An 18,555-nucleotide genomic window follows, 5' to 3' on the forward strand; every position below is an offset into this window, starting at 1 on the left:
AAGAGCCTCAAGTTTCTGTGCGCGCACGGGCCACGATCTATGGGTCCTGCTCGGGGTCGGAACTCGTATTTCCGATCATATAGTACAGGAAATCTATGGAAAATACAGGATCAACAATATTTGCCTTGTCTATGGTGGTCATACTGTACAGGCCATTTTCAACACTTTCCCCTCAAACAATTCCAGGCAACTTTCTTTCTGTAATTCAGGATATATTGAAGATGCAACATCAGCTGAGTTTGTTTTTTTTGCAATTAGTTTGAGGTCAAATTGCATTATTACTGGACTAATTGCCTGCTTGTCTGTTCGGCTGTGGTCTCGACATCTCTTGGTTACTTTTTGGGTTCGGAACTCGGAAGAATTCTAATAACAGCCGAGTCCATTCATTTACAGGTCTCTATTTGGGTACAGGGTCAGCGTGGAGACCATGGGAAACAACAGAACGAGCTGTTACGTACAGTATGCAGCTGTGCTGCTCATTACACCAACGCCTGTAACTCATCCATGTTAAATGCACCAGAAATAAACTGGCTTTTCAATGCTATGAAAGTTATTGCCAAGAAGCACAATACTCTGACACGCACGCACGCACGCACGCACGTGCACAGTGACAAGCAGTTCGGCTGAGTAGTGGCTAGTTTTTTATTACACTCACCGCCAGATGACCAGCTGTACACTTTCCTTATCTACAATGGAACACACTGTGTGTGTGTGTGTGTGTGTGTGTGTGTGTGTGTGTGTGTGTGTGTGTGTGTGTGTGTGTGTGTGTGTGTGTGTGTGTGTGTGTGTGTGTGTGTGTGTGTGTGCGTGTGCGTGTGCGTGTGCGTGTGTGCGTGCGTGTGTGCGCGTGCGTGCGTGTGTGTGGGTTCGTTTGTCACTCCTTGGACCAGAGAGATAATTGTCTCCACCAGGCCGAAGGCATGGGGGGAGAGTATGTTTTGCACTCCGTCCGTCCGTGTGTGTGTCCGTCCGTCCGTCCGTGTGTGTGTCCGTCCGTGTGTCCGTGAGCAGCTAATCTCGGCCACCGTTAACCCGGTCGATGCCAAATTTTGCACACACACTCCCTGGATGCCAACGATGAAGCTCTGTCCCAAACTTTCCAGAACGGCCTGTTATAGCGCAACCAGGAGGCCGCTTTGTGCAAAACAAGTTTTTGCACAGTACACCTACAGATTTTGTCCAAACATCACGCAAATTGGTACACAGTCTCTCTAGAGCCATTCAACGAAACCGGTCTTTCAGATTTCTCACACTCCATCCTGATTGGTTAAGATTGGCTTCCAAAGTTCACAGGAGTGCTCAGTTTCAAACAAAATGCTGCAAATCATGAACACATCGCGTGATTTCCGTGAAAATTGTGCAACCACATTCCCACTAGGCCGAGGACGAAATGCCACATGAACAATTTCAACTCAGCCTCAAGGTGGCGCTATAACTGGCCGAAAAGTGTTTTTACCTCTAACTGCACGGATCTGTGGATAACTTTGTATGCCAACTCCCTAGAGGCCAAGGAAAAACCTTTGTCTGGAATTTTTCACATCTGCTCTTTATAGCGCCACCAGGAGGCCGACATATGTAAAACACATTTTCTATTATTACTCCTTCAGATTTTATCCAAATTTCACGCAAATCGGTACACATGATCTCTTTTTCTAGTTTGTAGTATAAAACAGTGTCTGTCTGTCTGACTGTCTGGATGGATGGATGGATGGATGGATGGATGGATGGATGAATGAATGAATGAATGAATGAAGTTAAAGGTCAGGTTTAGACATTTTTGTGAGGTTAGGGATTGGACTCTCTTTCCAGATTACGTTTTTGATAAAAACAAGCTTTATTCACTCTTCACTGACAAAAAAAAAAGAGGCAAAGAGCAGGGCGATTGCTGTTGCAGTGAGCTTGGATTACGCACACAAACGAGGAAATGGTTACCTTTATACTCTTGAGTGAAACATGGATAGCCTAAAACTGATTCACTCACTCTCTCGACAAAACAATACTTACGTAATTTACACATTGATCTGACTGATTTAGATGTTATAGGTCTATCGGATTGGAATAATTTCAAACACAATTGAGGGTATGCGCGTGACATCGTCATCATACTCGGAAGTTATGCGGGAACGTGGCAAAAAACAACTCTCTGGTCTTGACAGCCCATACATCCAAAAACAGAAAAGTCCTATATGATATTGCATTAAATGATTAAAATTAAACAACGTTAAACTCACTTTGCCTCTAATTTTACCACTCGATTTGCTTTATGCCACTCGATTCTGCTTTATGCATGCACATAGTACACTCTATAGCTATAGTCAATATGCAATATAGGCAATAATACGCACGCATCTAATCTATAATCATCACATCATTACATCAGTAACACTGTATTTGTCATTGGGACGGTTAGCATGTGTCCACTAAATACGCAAGCATGCAGGCATGGTTGGGATATTTGTAGCAGGCAAACTCTGTGACTCTGAGCAAAGCTCAGAGCCATACCAAATACAGCATTTACAGTTATCACATTTTTGTTGTGTTGTTACTTTTGAGGGGCGCTACTAGCTATAACTATGTCCAGCTTTGAGGGTCAGATCAGTGAACCAATATTTATCCAGCGCAAGTCTCAGCCGCGACCCGCCCCTCTATAGACCAGAAAGCACGCTGGCTATAGGCCAGGCTAGGATAGGAGTGCATCCCTGTAACAGACAAGGTTAATTAAAAGAGGTTAGGAAGCGAAGACCGTACGGTGGACTCCATGTTGCTCCCTGGAAGGAAAGTGTGTTAATGTGCTAATGGTCTGCTATATGCAGCCAACACTTCTGCGTTCAAGCTTCCTTGGTCTCAATTGCGCATGTTTATTTCCTTCCAGGGAGCAACATGGAGTCCACCGAACGGTCTTCGCTTCCTTTCCTCTTTTAATAGTCCTCTCTGTAAACAGGCCATGTCACACAGACATATCTGTAACAGGCCATGTCACACAGACATCTCTGTAACAGGCCATGTCACACAGACATCTCTGTAACAGGCCATGTCACACAGACATCTCTGTAACAGGCCATGTCACACAGACATCTCCGTAACAGGCCATGTCACACAGACATCTCCGTAACAGGCCATGTCACAGACACAACATTCATTGGAGATTCACGCTTTTTATTTTTTTAACCTCTCTGACTCGAGTCTCACGGTTCTGTTATGTCTCTCTCTATCTTCCTGTTTCCTGTCTTTGGCTCCACCCCTTCCTGCCCCGCCCTCCTGTACCTGCCCCGCCCTCCGATAGAGAGATTCACACGTGGAGAACTCTGAGTGTGGGGTACTGTCTACACACACACGCACGCACGCACACACACACACACATGCACGCACACTCGCATGCACACACACATACACACACACACACACGCTTGCACACACGCTTGCACACACGCACGCACGCACACTCACACACACACACAAATTAACGCACACAGGCACGCACACACACATGCACATTCACGCACATGGACACACACACACACACACGCACACACACAACACATGCATGCATACACAAGAATGTACGTACGCAAGCACGCACGCACGCACACGCTGAAACAATGCACACACACACACACACACACACACACGCGCACACACACACACGCACACGCACGCGCGCGCGCGCGCGCTCGCACACACACACTCTCCAGTGGGTGGATTTAATTATGATTGGATTTAATTACGGCACACACTAGAGAATGTGCACGTGAATAGAACCAATCTATTTTAGAGCGTGCACATGCGGAGCTCGCCCTATCTGCGCACCTGCTGCAGCCACTATCACTGATCAGTTGGATCTCTCCAAACGCGCTGTACACCCACAGACAATTCCACGCTCAGATGCACTTGGAAACAGTTTTAGTTACATTTTAGTCACCTGGAATGTTTTTGTGTTAGTCTAGTTTTAAATATACAGTTGATTTAGTTGAATAACATTTTAGCGGGCCTTGATGCCGTCATAATGACTGATTTCTTTTTTTTGCTGAAAATAGATGATCTATATTAAAGCTCATGAGCTTGTAGATCAGCTATTTTCAGCATGCACACGAAGTCATTTTACACTGCAGTGTAAAATGACTTATACTGGATCTCTTGTCCGCTAGTCCCTTCCTAACATTTTAGTCTAGTTTTCATTTGTTTACGAAATTGTCAGTATATTTAATCTTAGTCTTAGTCATCATAGCTTAGTTTTCATTTAGTTTCCATTCAGTTTTCCTCTGAAAAAGCTAGTCGACAAACGTTTTTCGTCCTAGTTTTAGTCGACGAACGTTTTTCGTCCTAGTTTTAGTCGACGGCCAACACATTGAAAATAGTCTTGCATAGCGATACTAATTCCACTGCGTAGATATTAGTCTCGGCCCTCTCGGAGCCCCTCCTATAAACAGCTGTAGTGTCTAATGTTTGTGTTGTCTGAACAAACATTCAAAGTGCCATTGACAATGATTGGTTGTGCATGTCTGAACCAATCTGCTGCTTATGTTGGTGGGAAGGCTTGGCCAATAAGGGACCACCATTCTTGATGATGATGATGTACGATGATTAGAGTGCCCCTCACTTCACACGGGTGTGATCCCCCCCTTCCCCACCTCGCAATGCCCCGCCCCATATTTGCATATTGGGCTTTGGTTGGTTATAGCCTGGTTCCAGACGAATCTGGTTGGCTCGTTACCACTTCAGGTCCGTGAAGCTCCTCCCACAATTTAGATGGTGCCAAACTTAATCTGCCTCATGGGGCGATATGCATTGAGAGGGGCCAGACTTCATCTGCATGGGGCAATATGCATTGAGAGGGGCCAGACTGCCTGGGGCGATATGCACTGAGAGGGGCCAGACTTAATCTGCCTGGGGCAATATGCACTGAGAGGGGCCAGACTTAATCTGCCTGGGGCAATATGCATTGAGAGGGGCCAGACTTAATCTGCCCCCTGGGGCAATATGCATTGAGAGGGCAGATGAAGGCTGGCTAGTGGCTACATAGCATAACATTGCAAATGTACAAGTTCACAACGTGTCGCGCTACTACCACAAGCACAAGATTATATCTTTTATTCTGGCATAACTAAGATATCTGAGGGGAAATATATATTTTATATACACCTATTTACAAATAAAAAGGCATCTTCATGTTGATTCACTTCCTCGTTTTCTTCGCCAAGTACGGGAGGCGAACTCAGAGCGCATTTCAATCACAGTTCATACGTGCTAGACTGTTTTCAGTATGTGCGCACGAACGCACGCATGCACGCACACACACGCACACGCTGTGGTTCTTGACAGATTAGTAAAAAAGAAGTCAACAGACAGCTCTCTTTGTTGTGATTGTTTTTTCTCTTCAGCTGCTGACATTTCATTTCAACAATATTGATTCAACGTCTCTTAAAAGAACAACATAAAGGCTCTGTGTGGGGACTTCAGAAACACTTTCATTTCATAAACACATCAAATCTGCCCAGCTCGTCCAGTTTTTATTACAAAGGGAAGAAAGAGGCAAAACAATTAGCTGGACTTGTCTTTTGTCGGAGAGAGTCTGTTTTGCCTTTTGTCTGCCTCTGAGGCTGTGTGTGTGTGTGTGTGTGTGTGTGTGTGTGTGTGTGTGCATGCATTTCTACTCGTTCACTGCATCCCACGCAGATAATAATATGTCTAATGCAGTGGTTCCCAAATTGGGGTCCGGGGACCCCCAGGGGTCCAGGGTTACAGGGGGTACCCAGCTAAATGATAGTATGGATAGTATGGGTCTGTAACTCTGAGAGTGTACAAATGGAACCAAATGGACCCGTTAGGGTCCATTTGGTTCCATCTGTACACTCTCAGAGTTACATTAACATTGAATATCGAAATTCGAATATCGCCTCTTCGCCAGCAGTTGCCAAGTCCCACAAATAACCGGAACATTCACCAGGCTGTCGCCCCGCTGTTAAGGCTTTACATTTTGCTAGTGACTCGGAGACAGATTATGTATGTATCATTGTATGTTTGAACACAATGCAATTTGTTAAAGATGGAGTGCCATGATTTTTTCCCACTCTAAAACATGATCATCAAGTATTATTATTATATATGGAGGAAGATTTAAAAAAAGAAAAGTGTACAGTATTTGTTAAAATGTTGTTTTTATGTGGACACGCCCCACAGTTCATTAAAGGGACACTTCACCCTTTTTGCAAAACAATATATGTTAATGACGTTTAGAAGCTTTAGAACACTTTCCTGGGGGGGCTTTATGTATGTAATATGTGGTTTTAGATATTTTAGATTGTAGCAGTGAGCCTGTTGTCTCTGATGTCATGGACACTGGGCTCACTTCCTTCCTGGACTACATGTTGTCTCAGTAAGACAGCTCTCCCCCTATCCGCAAGGAGGAGCAGTGCACCAAAGAATTATGGGAATTGTAGTCCAGGAAGGTAGTGAGACCAGTGTCCATGACATCAGAGACAACAGGCTCACTGCTACAATCTAAAATAACTAAAACCACATATTACACACATAAATACCCCCAGGAAAGTGATCTAAAGCTTCTAAACGTCATTAACATATATTTTTTTGCAAACTTTAAGTATGCCTGGTTTGCCCAGTGGGTGGTGATACGCTGTGATCCACCTGAACTGAAACCGCACCCACAGCTGGTGTTGTATGATTATGGGGGAGGGGTTAGGGGAGGGGATGAGATATTGTGATGTCACTATATCACTGTTTTTTTTTTTTTTTTTCATTGGCATGTTTGACTGTCAAGGTTTCAGCCTCCCGGAAGAAACCCTAAATACAAAGGGAAGACATCAGTGCACACAACAACCACACCAAGGGGTCTAATGAAGTACTGTCACCTCATAAAAACATGACATAACAACCACACCAAGGGGTCTAATGAAGTACTGTCACCTCATAAACACATGACATAACAACCACACCAAGGGCTCTAATGAAGTACTGTCACCTCATAGACACATGACATAACAACCACACCAAGGGCTCTAATGAAGTACTGTCACCTCATAGACACATGACATAACAACCACACCAAGGGGTCTAATGAAGTACTGTCACCTCATAAACACATGACATAACAACCACACCAAGGGCTCTAATGAAGTACTGTCACCTCATAGACACATGACATAACAACCACACCAAGGGCTCTAATGAAGTACTGTCACCTCATAGACACATGACACAACAACCACACCAAGGGGTCTAATGAAGTACTGTCACCTCATAAACACATGACATAACAACCACACCAAGGGGTCTAATGAAGTACTGTCACCTCATAAACACATGACATAACAACCACACCAAGGGCTCTAATGAAGTACTGTCACCTCATAAAAACATGACATAACAACCACACCAAGGGGTCTAATGAAGTACTGTCACCTCATAAACACATGACATAACAACCACACCAAGGGCTCTAATGAAGTACTGTCACCTCATAAACACATGACATAACCACACCAAGGGCTCTAATGAAGTACTGTCACCTCATAGACACATGACATAACAACCACACCAAGGGGTCTAATGAAGTACTGTCACCTCATAAACACATGACATAACAACCACACCAAGGGGTCTAATGAAGTACTGTCACCTCATAAACACATGACATAACAACCACACCAAGGGCTCTAATGAAGTACTGTCACCTCATAGACACATGACATAACAACCACACCAAGGGGTCTAATGAAGTACTGTCACCTCATAAACACATGACATAACAACCACACCAAGGGGTCTAATGAAGTACTGTCACCTCATAAACACATGACATAACAACCACACCAAGGGCTCTAATGAAGTACTGTCACCTCATAAACACATGACATAATAACCACACCAAGGGCTCTAATGAAGTACTGTCACCTCATAAACACATGACATAACAACCACACCAAGGGCTCTAATGAAGTACTGTCACCTCATAAACACATGACATAACAACCACACCAAGGGGTCTAATGAAGTACTGTCACCTCATAAACACATGACATAACAACCACACCAAGGGCTCTAATGAAGTACTGATACCTCATAAACACATGACATAACCACACCAAGGGGTCTATTGAAGTACTTTCACCTCATAAAAAACTGGAAAAGAATACAAAAATCACTGCACTCCAAATCTTTACGATTTTTTACAGATTATGCTGGTTGCATTGTATATTTAAGCAATATTACACGAGGGATTGTGGTTTAACTTCAGTGATGCTTGCGGAACCCGACTTCGTCTCGTTCCTGACCGCATCACTGTCGTGGCAATAATCACGTTAAACCACACCCTCGAGTGTAATATTGCAATTCTACAACAGTTACCCTTAAAACTAAGAAAATCGCTGAAGAAAATATATTTTTAATGACAGATGTAGTCACTACGGCCACAAATGTCCCAAGAAACTAGCTAGCCTAGCCACCGAGTTTGCTAGCGCTCTGGGAGAACAGAGCATTGATTAGGTGGTGAATGGTGCTGGTTTGATCCACGGCTAGAAGCCGTTTCAACCAATCAGATTGCTTCCTCGAAACGACCTGTTGTAGAATTGCCATCTGTTAATACCCAGGAAATACTGTAGTTGGATACCAGAGCAAAATACATGTTAGGAAATAAACGTTACCTCCTCGGAATGTGTGTGTGTTTGTGCGTGTGTGCAGCTAGTGCATGTGTGCTTGCGTGTGTGCCTGCGGGAGTGTGTTTAATGGCTGTGTGTGACAGGAGAACACAGGCTGTTAGCAATTAATGGTCACCATGGGAATTAACGAGTGTGTTTCTGGTGTAGATGGAGGCCACTGTTCAAGGCCAAGTGGAATGACACTGTGTGTGTGTGTGTGTGTGTGTGTGTGTGTGTGTGTGTGTGTGTGTGTGTGTGTGTGTGTGTGTGTGTGTGTGTGTGTGTGTGTGTGTGTGTGTGTGTGTGTGTGTGTGTGTGTGTGTGTGTGTGCGCGTGTGTGCGTGTGAGTGATTAGGAACTTGCATCGTCAGCTTAACTTATTCAAATATTTATCTCTCATGCTTACCTCTTTTCCTCTCTCTCTCTCTCTCTGTCTCTCTCTCTCTCTCTCTCTCTCTCTCTCTCTCTGCTTTTTCGGCATGAGAAAACAAAAGTGGAACTATCAAAACAAAACAATGTGTACATTTGTACAATTAAATGGGGAATGAAGACATGTGTAAACAGAACTGTGTTACAATGCAACTCTGAAAGGAACTGGCTTACAAACCAATTTTCGGAACACATACATGACAAAAAATAAAATTACGCTCATATCCTAGTACAATATATTGTCTTCAGGTTTGTATTTTGAGTTCATATTTTACATAATATGCCGCATATCAACAAACTCAGGATAATGCATCAGAAATGTTCGTATTCTAGAAGGATCCTATAACGGAAACTGCCCATAGATCCGAAGTCCCGTTAGTCCGAACATGCACTGCTCCCGTGCTTGCGGTTAGGTTTAGGTTAGGGTTAGAGATAGGGATAGTAATTTCGGAACAATGAACCTTCTGACTAATGACACGGCACCCCTATAACACCGGACATTAGGGATTCTTGCTCTTTTTTTCGCTCTGCGTTTGGGTCTTGTAGATCTGATACTTTTGATATACGTGTGTGTGTGTGTGTGTGTGTGTGTGTGTGTGTGTGTGTGTGTGCGTGTGTGTGTGTGTGTGTGTGTGTGTCTGTGACACCGTAGTACAATCAATCAAGTGTAGAATGTTGATTTATGAAAAGACATGAATATTAGGTTTCTGCCCGTTTTCTGTGTGAAGGTCAGATGTGCAATGTTTGTCACAGATACAGGCAGTAATTCATAGTACAGCTTTCTGCAGGCAGGCAGGCAGGCAGGCAGGCAGGCAAGACAGACAGACAGACAGACAGACAGACAGACAGACAGACAGACAGACAGACAGACAGACAGACAGACAGGTGTTATAGAATCCAGTGAGTGTGCAGTTCTTTAAACAGGAAGATACATATTGATCTTCCTGTCGTCCTTCTTGACTTTCTACTTGGAACGAAACCTATACAACCTCAGAGGTGCGCGTGCGTGCGTGTGTGCGTGTGCGCGTGTGTGTGTGTTTCTTACTAGAGGAAGTGTGCATGGCAGGGTTTGCCAACACGCACACACGCACGCATGCACAAACACACAAACACACACACAGTGTTCCACACGGGCACTCGGAAAGCAAACTGTTTGACCGTGGGGTTATTTTTAAGGGCCATGGGATTGATTTCCGTTTTAAGTCTCCAAAATAAGTTACAAGGATCGATACGTATGAGAAATATAATAGAATATAGATGAAGGAAGAGCTTGATGTCATTTTTAAATGTGAAGACGAAGGACGTCTCACCAAGGAGGCGGAGAATGTGCTGTCAGGTCCAGCTGGCAGATTGCTCACACTGGCAAACAGTCAAATAATGCTTCTCAAACGGTTCTTTGAAACAGTTGACCCCATCCCAAATAAATCATATTTCATAGGGGGGGGGGGGGAGGTGGCCGGTAGAGCAGCCGGGTGGGAACCGTGAGGTTCCCAGTTTGATCCCTGTGGGATCCCAGAGTTAGCGTCGAAGTGTCCTTGAGCAAGACATTGAACCCTCTAATTGCTCCCGATGTGCAGGTTGGTACCTTGCATTTTTTCCCCCGGCATCGGTGTGTGAATGTGTGAATGTAATGCACAATCTATGTAAAGGTGTGTGAATGTGTGAATGTAATGCACAATCTATGTAAAGCGCCTTGGATAAATGCACCACCCCCAAATAAATCAGATTTGAACCGGGACAGCAGCGGCTCCAGACGAATTTAATGGGGGTGCTGGGAGGGAGCTTGACTATTAAAACTCATTAACTGTGAAGAACGAGATAGACAAGTTTTGGCCAAATGACCCAGACTGCCAAGAACTAGTTTTGTTATAGGTTTCTATTGAATGCCGTATTCACAAGCGTTTGGTTAGCTCTCGGTTCCTATAGGCGATGAATAAACAGGAAATGGTCCGGCAGTGAAATGGTTCCCCTCCGTCCACTTCAATGTTAACTGGATTTTTTTAAATCATAATTTATCTCTTTTTTTTAGCATCTTCTTTTGACATATTTTTTCCCCCCAACGGAGCTCCCTGCCGCATGTCCCTGAATAGCAGGATGGTGTTCATCTATCCCCCCCCCCCCCCTCAGGATGGTGTGACACTTTGACATAAATCCATTCCCTCATCTACCCCCCCCCCCCTCTCTCTCTCTCTCTCTCTCTCTCTTGCCTTCCTATAATGCTATTATATTATCACACACAAACACGCAACAGGATATGTAATTAACAACACTCTATGCAGATGACATAGCACTCTATGCAGACGACATAGCACTCTATGCAGACGACATAGCACCCTATGCCGATGACATAGCACTCTATGCAGATGACATTGTAATCTATTCAGGTGACAGTGGAATCTCGTACTAACCTGGTATTTTTGTCTCTCCTGCCTTCACCTCATCTCACCACGCTGTCAGAAGACATGCTTATTCCTACTCATATTACCTGTAAGTAGATTTACAAACTATAAACACCCAGGAATCACCCTCCTGCTTGTCTTATACTCACATGTATACATCTGATCTGTGTGTTTGCAATTACCTCCTGACAACATGCTGTGCCTTCCTCGACAACAGCGATGCATAATGTACCACATTGTTTTTATTAACATACTAGCATTATTTTATTTATTTATTAGGTATTTTATGTTTTATTAGTCATGGTTAATTATAAAAGTCTGTTACTGCTCCTGATGTCATGATGAATTGACATTCTGAAATGGAAAGTCTCAATCCTTGATTCTGACTGGCTGGTTTTTGTTTAGTAGACATGATAAAATACATATTTATTCATACACAGCTTGTATGAATAAAAGGTACATTATTTGTTACTACGGTGATCCAGCATATCTGTAGCTGATCGAGGGAAGCACTTGTTTTACTTACAAGCCCCAACCTTCAAAACACTGCCCGTGTAAGTGACTGGGGCTTCAGGCAAGGCTTGTAGAAAATACAAAAAACAAGCGCTCCCCATTGCTTGTGTGGTATCTGGTCGACCCCAAACACGGAGAGAGTAGTGACACGGCAGACAGCAGATCAGAGATGTTCCGATGTTGTTTATTCAGAGTACACAGCACAGGTTTACAGCATAAGCTCACCTTTGACGGCCTTGCGCTGTCAGGGGGAATGACCAAGTTACATTGAAATCGAACTGGTTTAAAAAGAGTTACAATACACATTGATCCAGACTGGCCCGTGGCCACTCCCTGGAAGGTAGATCACTTCTTCTTCTGTCGTATGTCCTTAGACCTTCAGCTCCGTTGCAGCAAGCCAGTGTGTCATTGTCTAGGTCAATTAGCCCACGGTCGCCATTCGGTGGCCGGTAGATAGGGCAGCTGGTCAGCACATGTTCAACAGTCTGTAAGGGGTCCCCACATTCGCAGTGGGCACTGTCTGTGAGACCCCACTTCTGCATGGATGAACCAAAGCGTCCCACACCCGTCCTCAGGCGGTTGAGGGTTGTCCACTCCTTGCGGGGGAGGTGCGGGGTGCGGGGTAGATCACTGTAGCCCTTTGATCCACTGGCCCTTTGCATGTAAATGTCCTTTGGGCGTGTCACCCAGGAGTATAAACAAACCATCGACACCCCAGGGCTGAGAACTTGACGTGAGACAAGCTCTCAAATCGACACCTCCAGATGACAGCATTCAAGATGAGCACTATACTTATGAAGAATTATTGGTTCCAGATTCCACACGATTCTCGGCTGTGAGGCTAAGTAGCTAGGCTAACAATTTACAAGGGATGTCTTAGTTACCGTGAGATTGAGCTACCAGTTAAGTTTAGTTTATCGATGTGTTTTATTTGGGGAAAAAGTGTACGTCTAACACAGACTGGCTGAATAAACAGGCACTAGTTTCTCTGTCAGGAGGAAGATTCTCTCCCTGGTATAGCCAGGATCTACTTTTTTTTAATAGAAGTTGTTCTTGCAGTGAATAATTAAGAACTGTTTTAATTGGGACATGAATTAGATTGTCATGTTGATGAGATGAGATATACTTTATTATCCCTGAAGGGAAATTGAGGCGTTACAGCAGCATAATAAATAATACATAATAAAAATAATAATCTTCAAGACAAACAAAAACACATCAGACACACAGAACAGACTAAGAACCGTAATCATCGCTGTCTGGAGGAAACCACCTAACTCCACCCTTTACGTCTGTGTGTTGTTTAGAAAATATTGAACCAATGGAAAGTATAGCAAAACACGCTTTGGACAAAGCCTCGCCAAAATGAGTGCCAAAAACATCTTTTAACATCTAACATTTTTTCATTCAGTTTGAGATGTCTCTTCACCGCTGTGTGGGTATATAGCACACAGAAATCTGTAGATGTGTGTCTACGTCTACACTACACAACGTAGCCAAGTGAACCGTTTGGAAAGTGAATGCTGTTACTTTCCAGACAAAACCTTTCTGTCCATCTTATGAAACGTATGGAGGCGTTCACACATACACTGTTATTATGCTGTCCTCACTGCAGTGGTCGAGACCACACGCACGCACGCACTCACGCGAGCGCGCACACACACACACACACACACACGCACACACGCACACACACACTCACACACACACACACAGTCGTGACTGGGCATCAGATAAATTCAATCTGTGTGGGGGATTTCTCCAGAGTATTTATCTCACTGCCAGATCCAACTGTCTGTCTCTCCTGCACTGTCTGTCTCTCAGCTGTCCTACTGTCTGTCTGTCTCTCCTGCACTTTCTCCCTCTCAGCTGTCCTACTGTCTGTCTGTCTCTCCTACTGTCTGTCTCCCTCTCAGCTGTCCTACTGTCTGTCTCTCCTACTGTCTGTCTCTCAGCTGTCCTACTGTCTGTCTCTCCTACACTGTCCTACTGTCTGTCTCTCCTACACTGTCTCCCTCTCAGTTGTTCTACTGTCTGTCTCTCCTACTGTCTGTCTCTCAGCTGTCCTACTGTCTGTCTCTCCTACACTGTCTCTCTCTCAGCTGTCCTACTGTCGTCTCTCCTACACTGTCTCCCTCTCAGCTGTCCTGTCTCTCCTACACTGTCTTGTTATTGTCTGTTATAGACAGTATTAATTTGTATTAAAGTGAAGGAAGTATTTCACTAAAATCGTGCATCACAGTTTCTCGTCAAGCATGTAATTGGCCTCTATACTGCCTCCCCCTGGCCAGCCGGGGCGCCTGATGGAGGGGAAAGGAACTGGTGGGAATAACGTGTTCCTTCCACGCGCTACGTCCAACCAGGGAAACTCCCCCTGTCAAACTCCCTTCCAGCAGCTTGGAAGGGAAGGGAGCATGAGGTCAGTTCGCTGGCCCCCCAGGTTGGCAGAGGAAGTGTAGCGCCCAGGATTAGATAATTGACACTGGGTGAGAAAATGGGTTACAAAATCGTGGGATAATGTAATTGGCCACAGAGAAGATCTGTGTCGTACTTATTACAAAAATGTTGCTGTTTTTTTCCAGATAAAATAAATAAATACCCTAATAGATGATGCTATATTAACTCATTTTGCTGGGGGCCCCTGGAACCCTTATAAGGACCCGTGGGGTCCCCGGGCCTCACATTGAGTAGCCTACCCCTGATCCTACAGTGTGTAGTTTATTATACGGTACGTGTTGCGGGACAAAAAGATGGGACAGACCCTACAGCGGCCAGAGATGGATGTATGTAGGCGTTTTATAAGTCCAAATCATCGTACCATGGAACAGGGTTGAGGGTTGAATTCCCTGTGGAACTCAGTGAGTTGAGCAAAGCATGCGTGCCAATCTAATCCTAGTCATCATAATTTTCGAATCATGTATTCACAGCATGAGGTGAAAATCAGTTTGTCTTTTCAGAATCAATACAGTTTTCTGAATCTGAATCACGTAATTAAGGCTCGTTGTATGAAAGTGGTCCAGACTTAATGTGAAAAACAAATCACGTTTAGTTGTTTTTCTTTCTGTCATGGAAAATTTCCCACTGGAGCAAAAAAAAGACACAATTTAGAAAAGTTTTTTGTTTAAACGTTAGGGTGAATTGTCTTGCGTCAACTGGGCTACATCCATCAGTATGTTTTGTTTTCCAAAAGGCTTTATTTCATGATAGTGTGACCATCTGTCTTCCCGCTGAGACTTGAAGCACAACATTTTACTGAAAGAACTGGAAACAAACGTCTGAAAACACCAGACGGACATGTTTCTTTATCGCTCTGCTGTGTTTGTTTGTTGTCGTGACAACTGGAAGTTAAAAATGAAGACAAAGAAAACAGCTAACACAGACGGGCAGGCAGACAGACAGGCAGACAGACAGGCAGGCAGGCAGGCAGGCAGGCAGGCGGGCGGGCGGGCGGGTAGGCAGGCAGGCAGGCGGGCAGGCAGGCAGGCAGGCTGCATACCCAGGATTGACAACTGTTGCCGTTTGTGGCACCTTCTACAAATGGATGGATGAATGAATGAATTAACTAACTAACTAACTAACTAACTAACTCATTAATGTTTTAATTCGTTGTCCAGGCGATGTCTTGATCTATGGGATTGTAGATAGATAGAATGGATAGAATACTTTATTTGCCGTTAAAAAAATTATAAAATAAACAACAATGACATTAACTGATTTTCGGACAGAGTAAATCCATAGATAATCCTAATCCAGCCACTGCCACGTAGCTAAAACGGAGGCAGATGGAGGTTATTACTATGAAACATATTGTCAAAGCGACTATGCATTCTTTAGTTATGGTTATAGGTTGTCCCGTTCCGATCACGTGATCTGAAATCGGGGCAAAACAAAAATGTGATCGGCACATCCCTAGTATCAATATTATATCCATTATCCATATCATGATATTAGACTGGATATTGATGTGTCTTTTCTTGCAGGGCTCTTCACTCAGGCTTCCCTGCCTGTGAACTATAGGCTGAAGTGTTAGGCTATGTGTACAATCATGACATATGTAGAGAGGCATATGCTATCAAAATATACATCATATCGTCTGTGATTTTGTATATTGTACTTTTGTGATATGGTTCAATGAAAATATAAATAGCCTATAGGATTGGGAAAAATCCTTATCGGCAGATACTCAAAATAAAATGAACCTCTTGAGTTCTGATTACTAAACAGTGCACTGTAAACCCACTGTGCATGTGTGTGCGTGCGTGCATGCGTGCGTGCGTGCGTTAAGTGAGTGTGTGTCATACACAGATGAACGGCTGATATATTATGATATAAAAATGTAAATTTACATCTGCACTCCTGCCAGTCGAACCATCCATAAAACACCTAGCTGACATGCTCTCTCTCTCTCTCTCTCTCCCTTTGTGTGTGTATGTACGCATGTGTGATGTGTGTGCGTGCATGTGTGTGTGTGTGTGTGTGTGCGTGCGTGCGTGCGTGCGCACAGCAAGCTGGCCAAGAAGCAGAAGGAGTCGGCATGCAGTTCCACCGCGGCCCAGCAGAGGGAGATGGGTCCGGTGTCGTGTTCCACCGCGGCCCAGAAGAGCGCATCCAAGCTGGGAGGAACTCTGAGGAAGGACGACCCCTTCTCCACCTCCACCCCCGACCTCACCGCCTTCTGTGAGTGTGTGTGAGTGTGAGTGTGAGTGTGAGTGTAAATGGTAAATGGTGCATTTATATAGCGCCTTTATCCAAGGCGCTTTACAGAGATTGTGCATTACATTCACCCATTCATACACCGATGGCAGCGGAAACCATGCAAGGCACCAACTAGCACATCGGGAGCAATTAGGGGTTCAGTGTCTTGCTCAAGGACACTTCGACAGTAACTCTGGGGGAGCCCGGGTTCGAACTGGCAACCTTACGGTTACCATCCAGGCACTCTACCCCTGAGCCACCGCCGCCCCCCAGTGTGAGTGTGCGTAGAGAGTGTGGGTCACTGCAGGCTAATAGCGAACCTTTTAAGAAATATTCCATTAAGGACACACACACACACACGCATGCACACACACTCACACACACACACGGACACACGCACAGTGTTTCTAAAGTGCAGTACATAAAGGTCCATATTTCCTCTCTTAAATTAGCCTTCTCCTCACTCACTTTTTGCTTAGCTCACATTTTGACTTTTTATAATCCTCATAAAAAGAGGCTGCCGGCTCTTTAAAGCTCCAGTTTATTCCCCCCCTGAGACCTTCCTCCCACAAACATTATTATTTCCTTTTTATGTTCATAAAGTTTTTTTGGGGGGGTTATTCAACAACACTATAGGAAGATTGTCAGGACTTCAATGGAATGTGAGATAGATAGATAGATAGATAGATGTGAGAAGTATGACCAACAATCACATCATACCATCTGTATTATAAATAACCTGCTACGTATATAAATGTACGTTAACTGCCAGGGTATTCATTTATTATTTACTCACTTTACTACCAGCTTTTTTACTCATCTTTTTTTTCTCCCAACGCAGACGTAAACCGAATTTACAGAATCTATGCCAATCCCACGATTATTTATTTGCAATCTCCTTTGCCAACATGAGACATCTCGGGTTTGTTTAATGTCACTTAACCAAGAGCTAATAGTATTTTATTTGCCTTTTTTAGCATCCATCATTAGCCTCCGGTGGATCCCATGGTGTGTAGTCATTTAAATCTCCTCGTGCATGCGCACACACACGGTCTATAGCATTTTAGGGCTCAGATTGAGATAAAAGACTATGTTTAGAGCTCAATAAAACATTAATGTGAGGTCGCGCTATGCATAATAATAGTCCGGGACAGCAGATCATGGCCGTGAGCGAGCCTGAAGCCACAATGGAGGGTTCGGCCGGATGAGGGCTCTTCTTCTATGTTTATGTTGCATTTCTCTGGCACTAGCCTCACGCTACTGCCTACTGTATAATAATAATAATAATATTATTATTATTATTATTATTAGTACTGTATATGCCTCTGGTCATCTCGACCGCGGTCGAAAAATGATGATGATGATGCCTCTGGTAATGGGTAGGGGTGTAACGATACATAACGATACGATAACACTAGAGTGTCTGTGAGGTCTTTCTGATCAGAAAGTCACCTATACATTCATTTAAAAACGATTACCGTGAGCCTTTGTTTCAATATCACAATATAAGGATAATACTCATTACCATCCATATCCCTATACATCAATATCACAATATAAGACTAATACTGATTACCATCCATATCCCTATACATCAATATCACAATATAAGACTAATACTGATTATCATCCATATCCCTACATCAATATCACAATATAAGACTAATACTGATTATCATCCATATCCCTATACATCAATATCACAATATAAGACTAATACTGATTACCATCCATATCCCTACATCAATATCACAATATAAGACTAATACTGATTACCATCCATATCCCTACATCAATATCACAATATAAGACTAATACTGATTACCATCCATATCCCTACATCAATATCACAATATAAGACTAATACT

The 18,555-nt window shown here is 43.8% G+C and overlaps 1 protein-coding gene across 1 annotated transcript in view; it reads left to right on the plus strand.

The window, feature by feature from the left end:
* Nucleotides 1-18,555, plus strand: part of ptprt (protein tyrosine phosphatase receptor type T) — a gene marked incomplete at its 3' end in the record, with an annotated part of 182,030 nt that overhangs the window by 128,050 nt on the left and 35,425 nt on the right. The window contains 3 exon segments of the mRNA XM_083771503.1: nt 3,284-3,316; nt 11,538-11,567; nt 16,497-16,669. Of these exon segments, the coding sequence (XP_083627629.1) occupies nt 3,284-3,316; nt 11,538-11,567; nt 16,497-16,669 (236 nt within the window).

Source organism: Protomyctophum parallelum (genome assembly GCF_964188405.1).
Source record: "Protomyctophum parallelum genome assembly, chromosome: 8".
In the NCBI taxonomy this organism is placed as follows: Eukaryota; Metazoa; Chordata; class Actinopteri; order Myctophiformes; family Myctophidae; genus Protomyctophum; species Protomyctophum parallelum.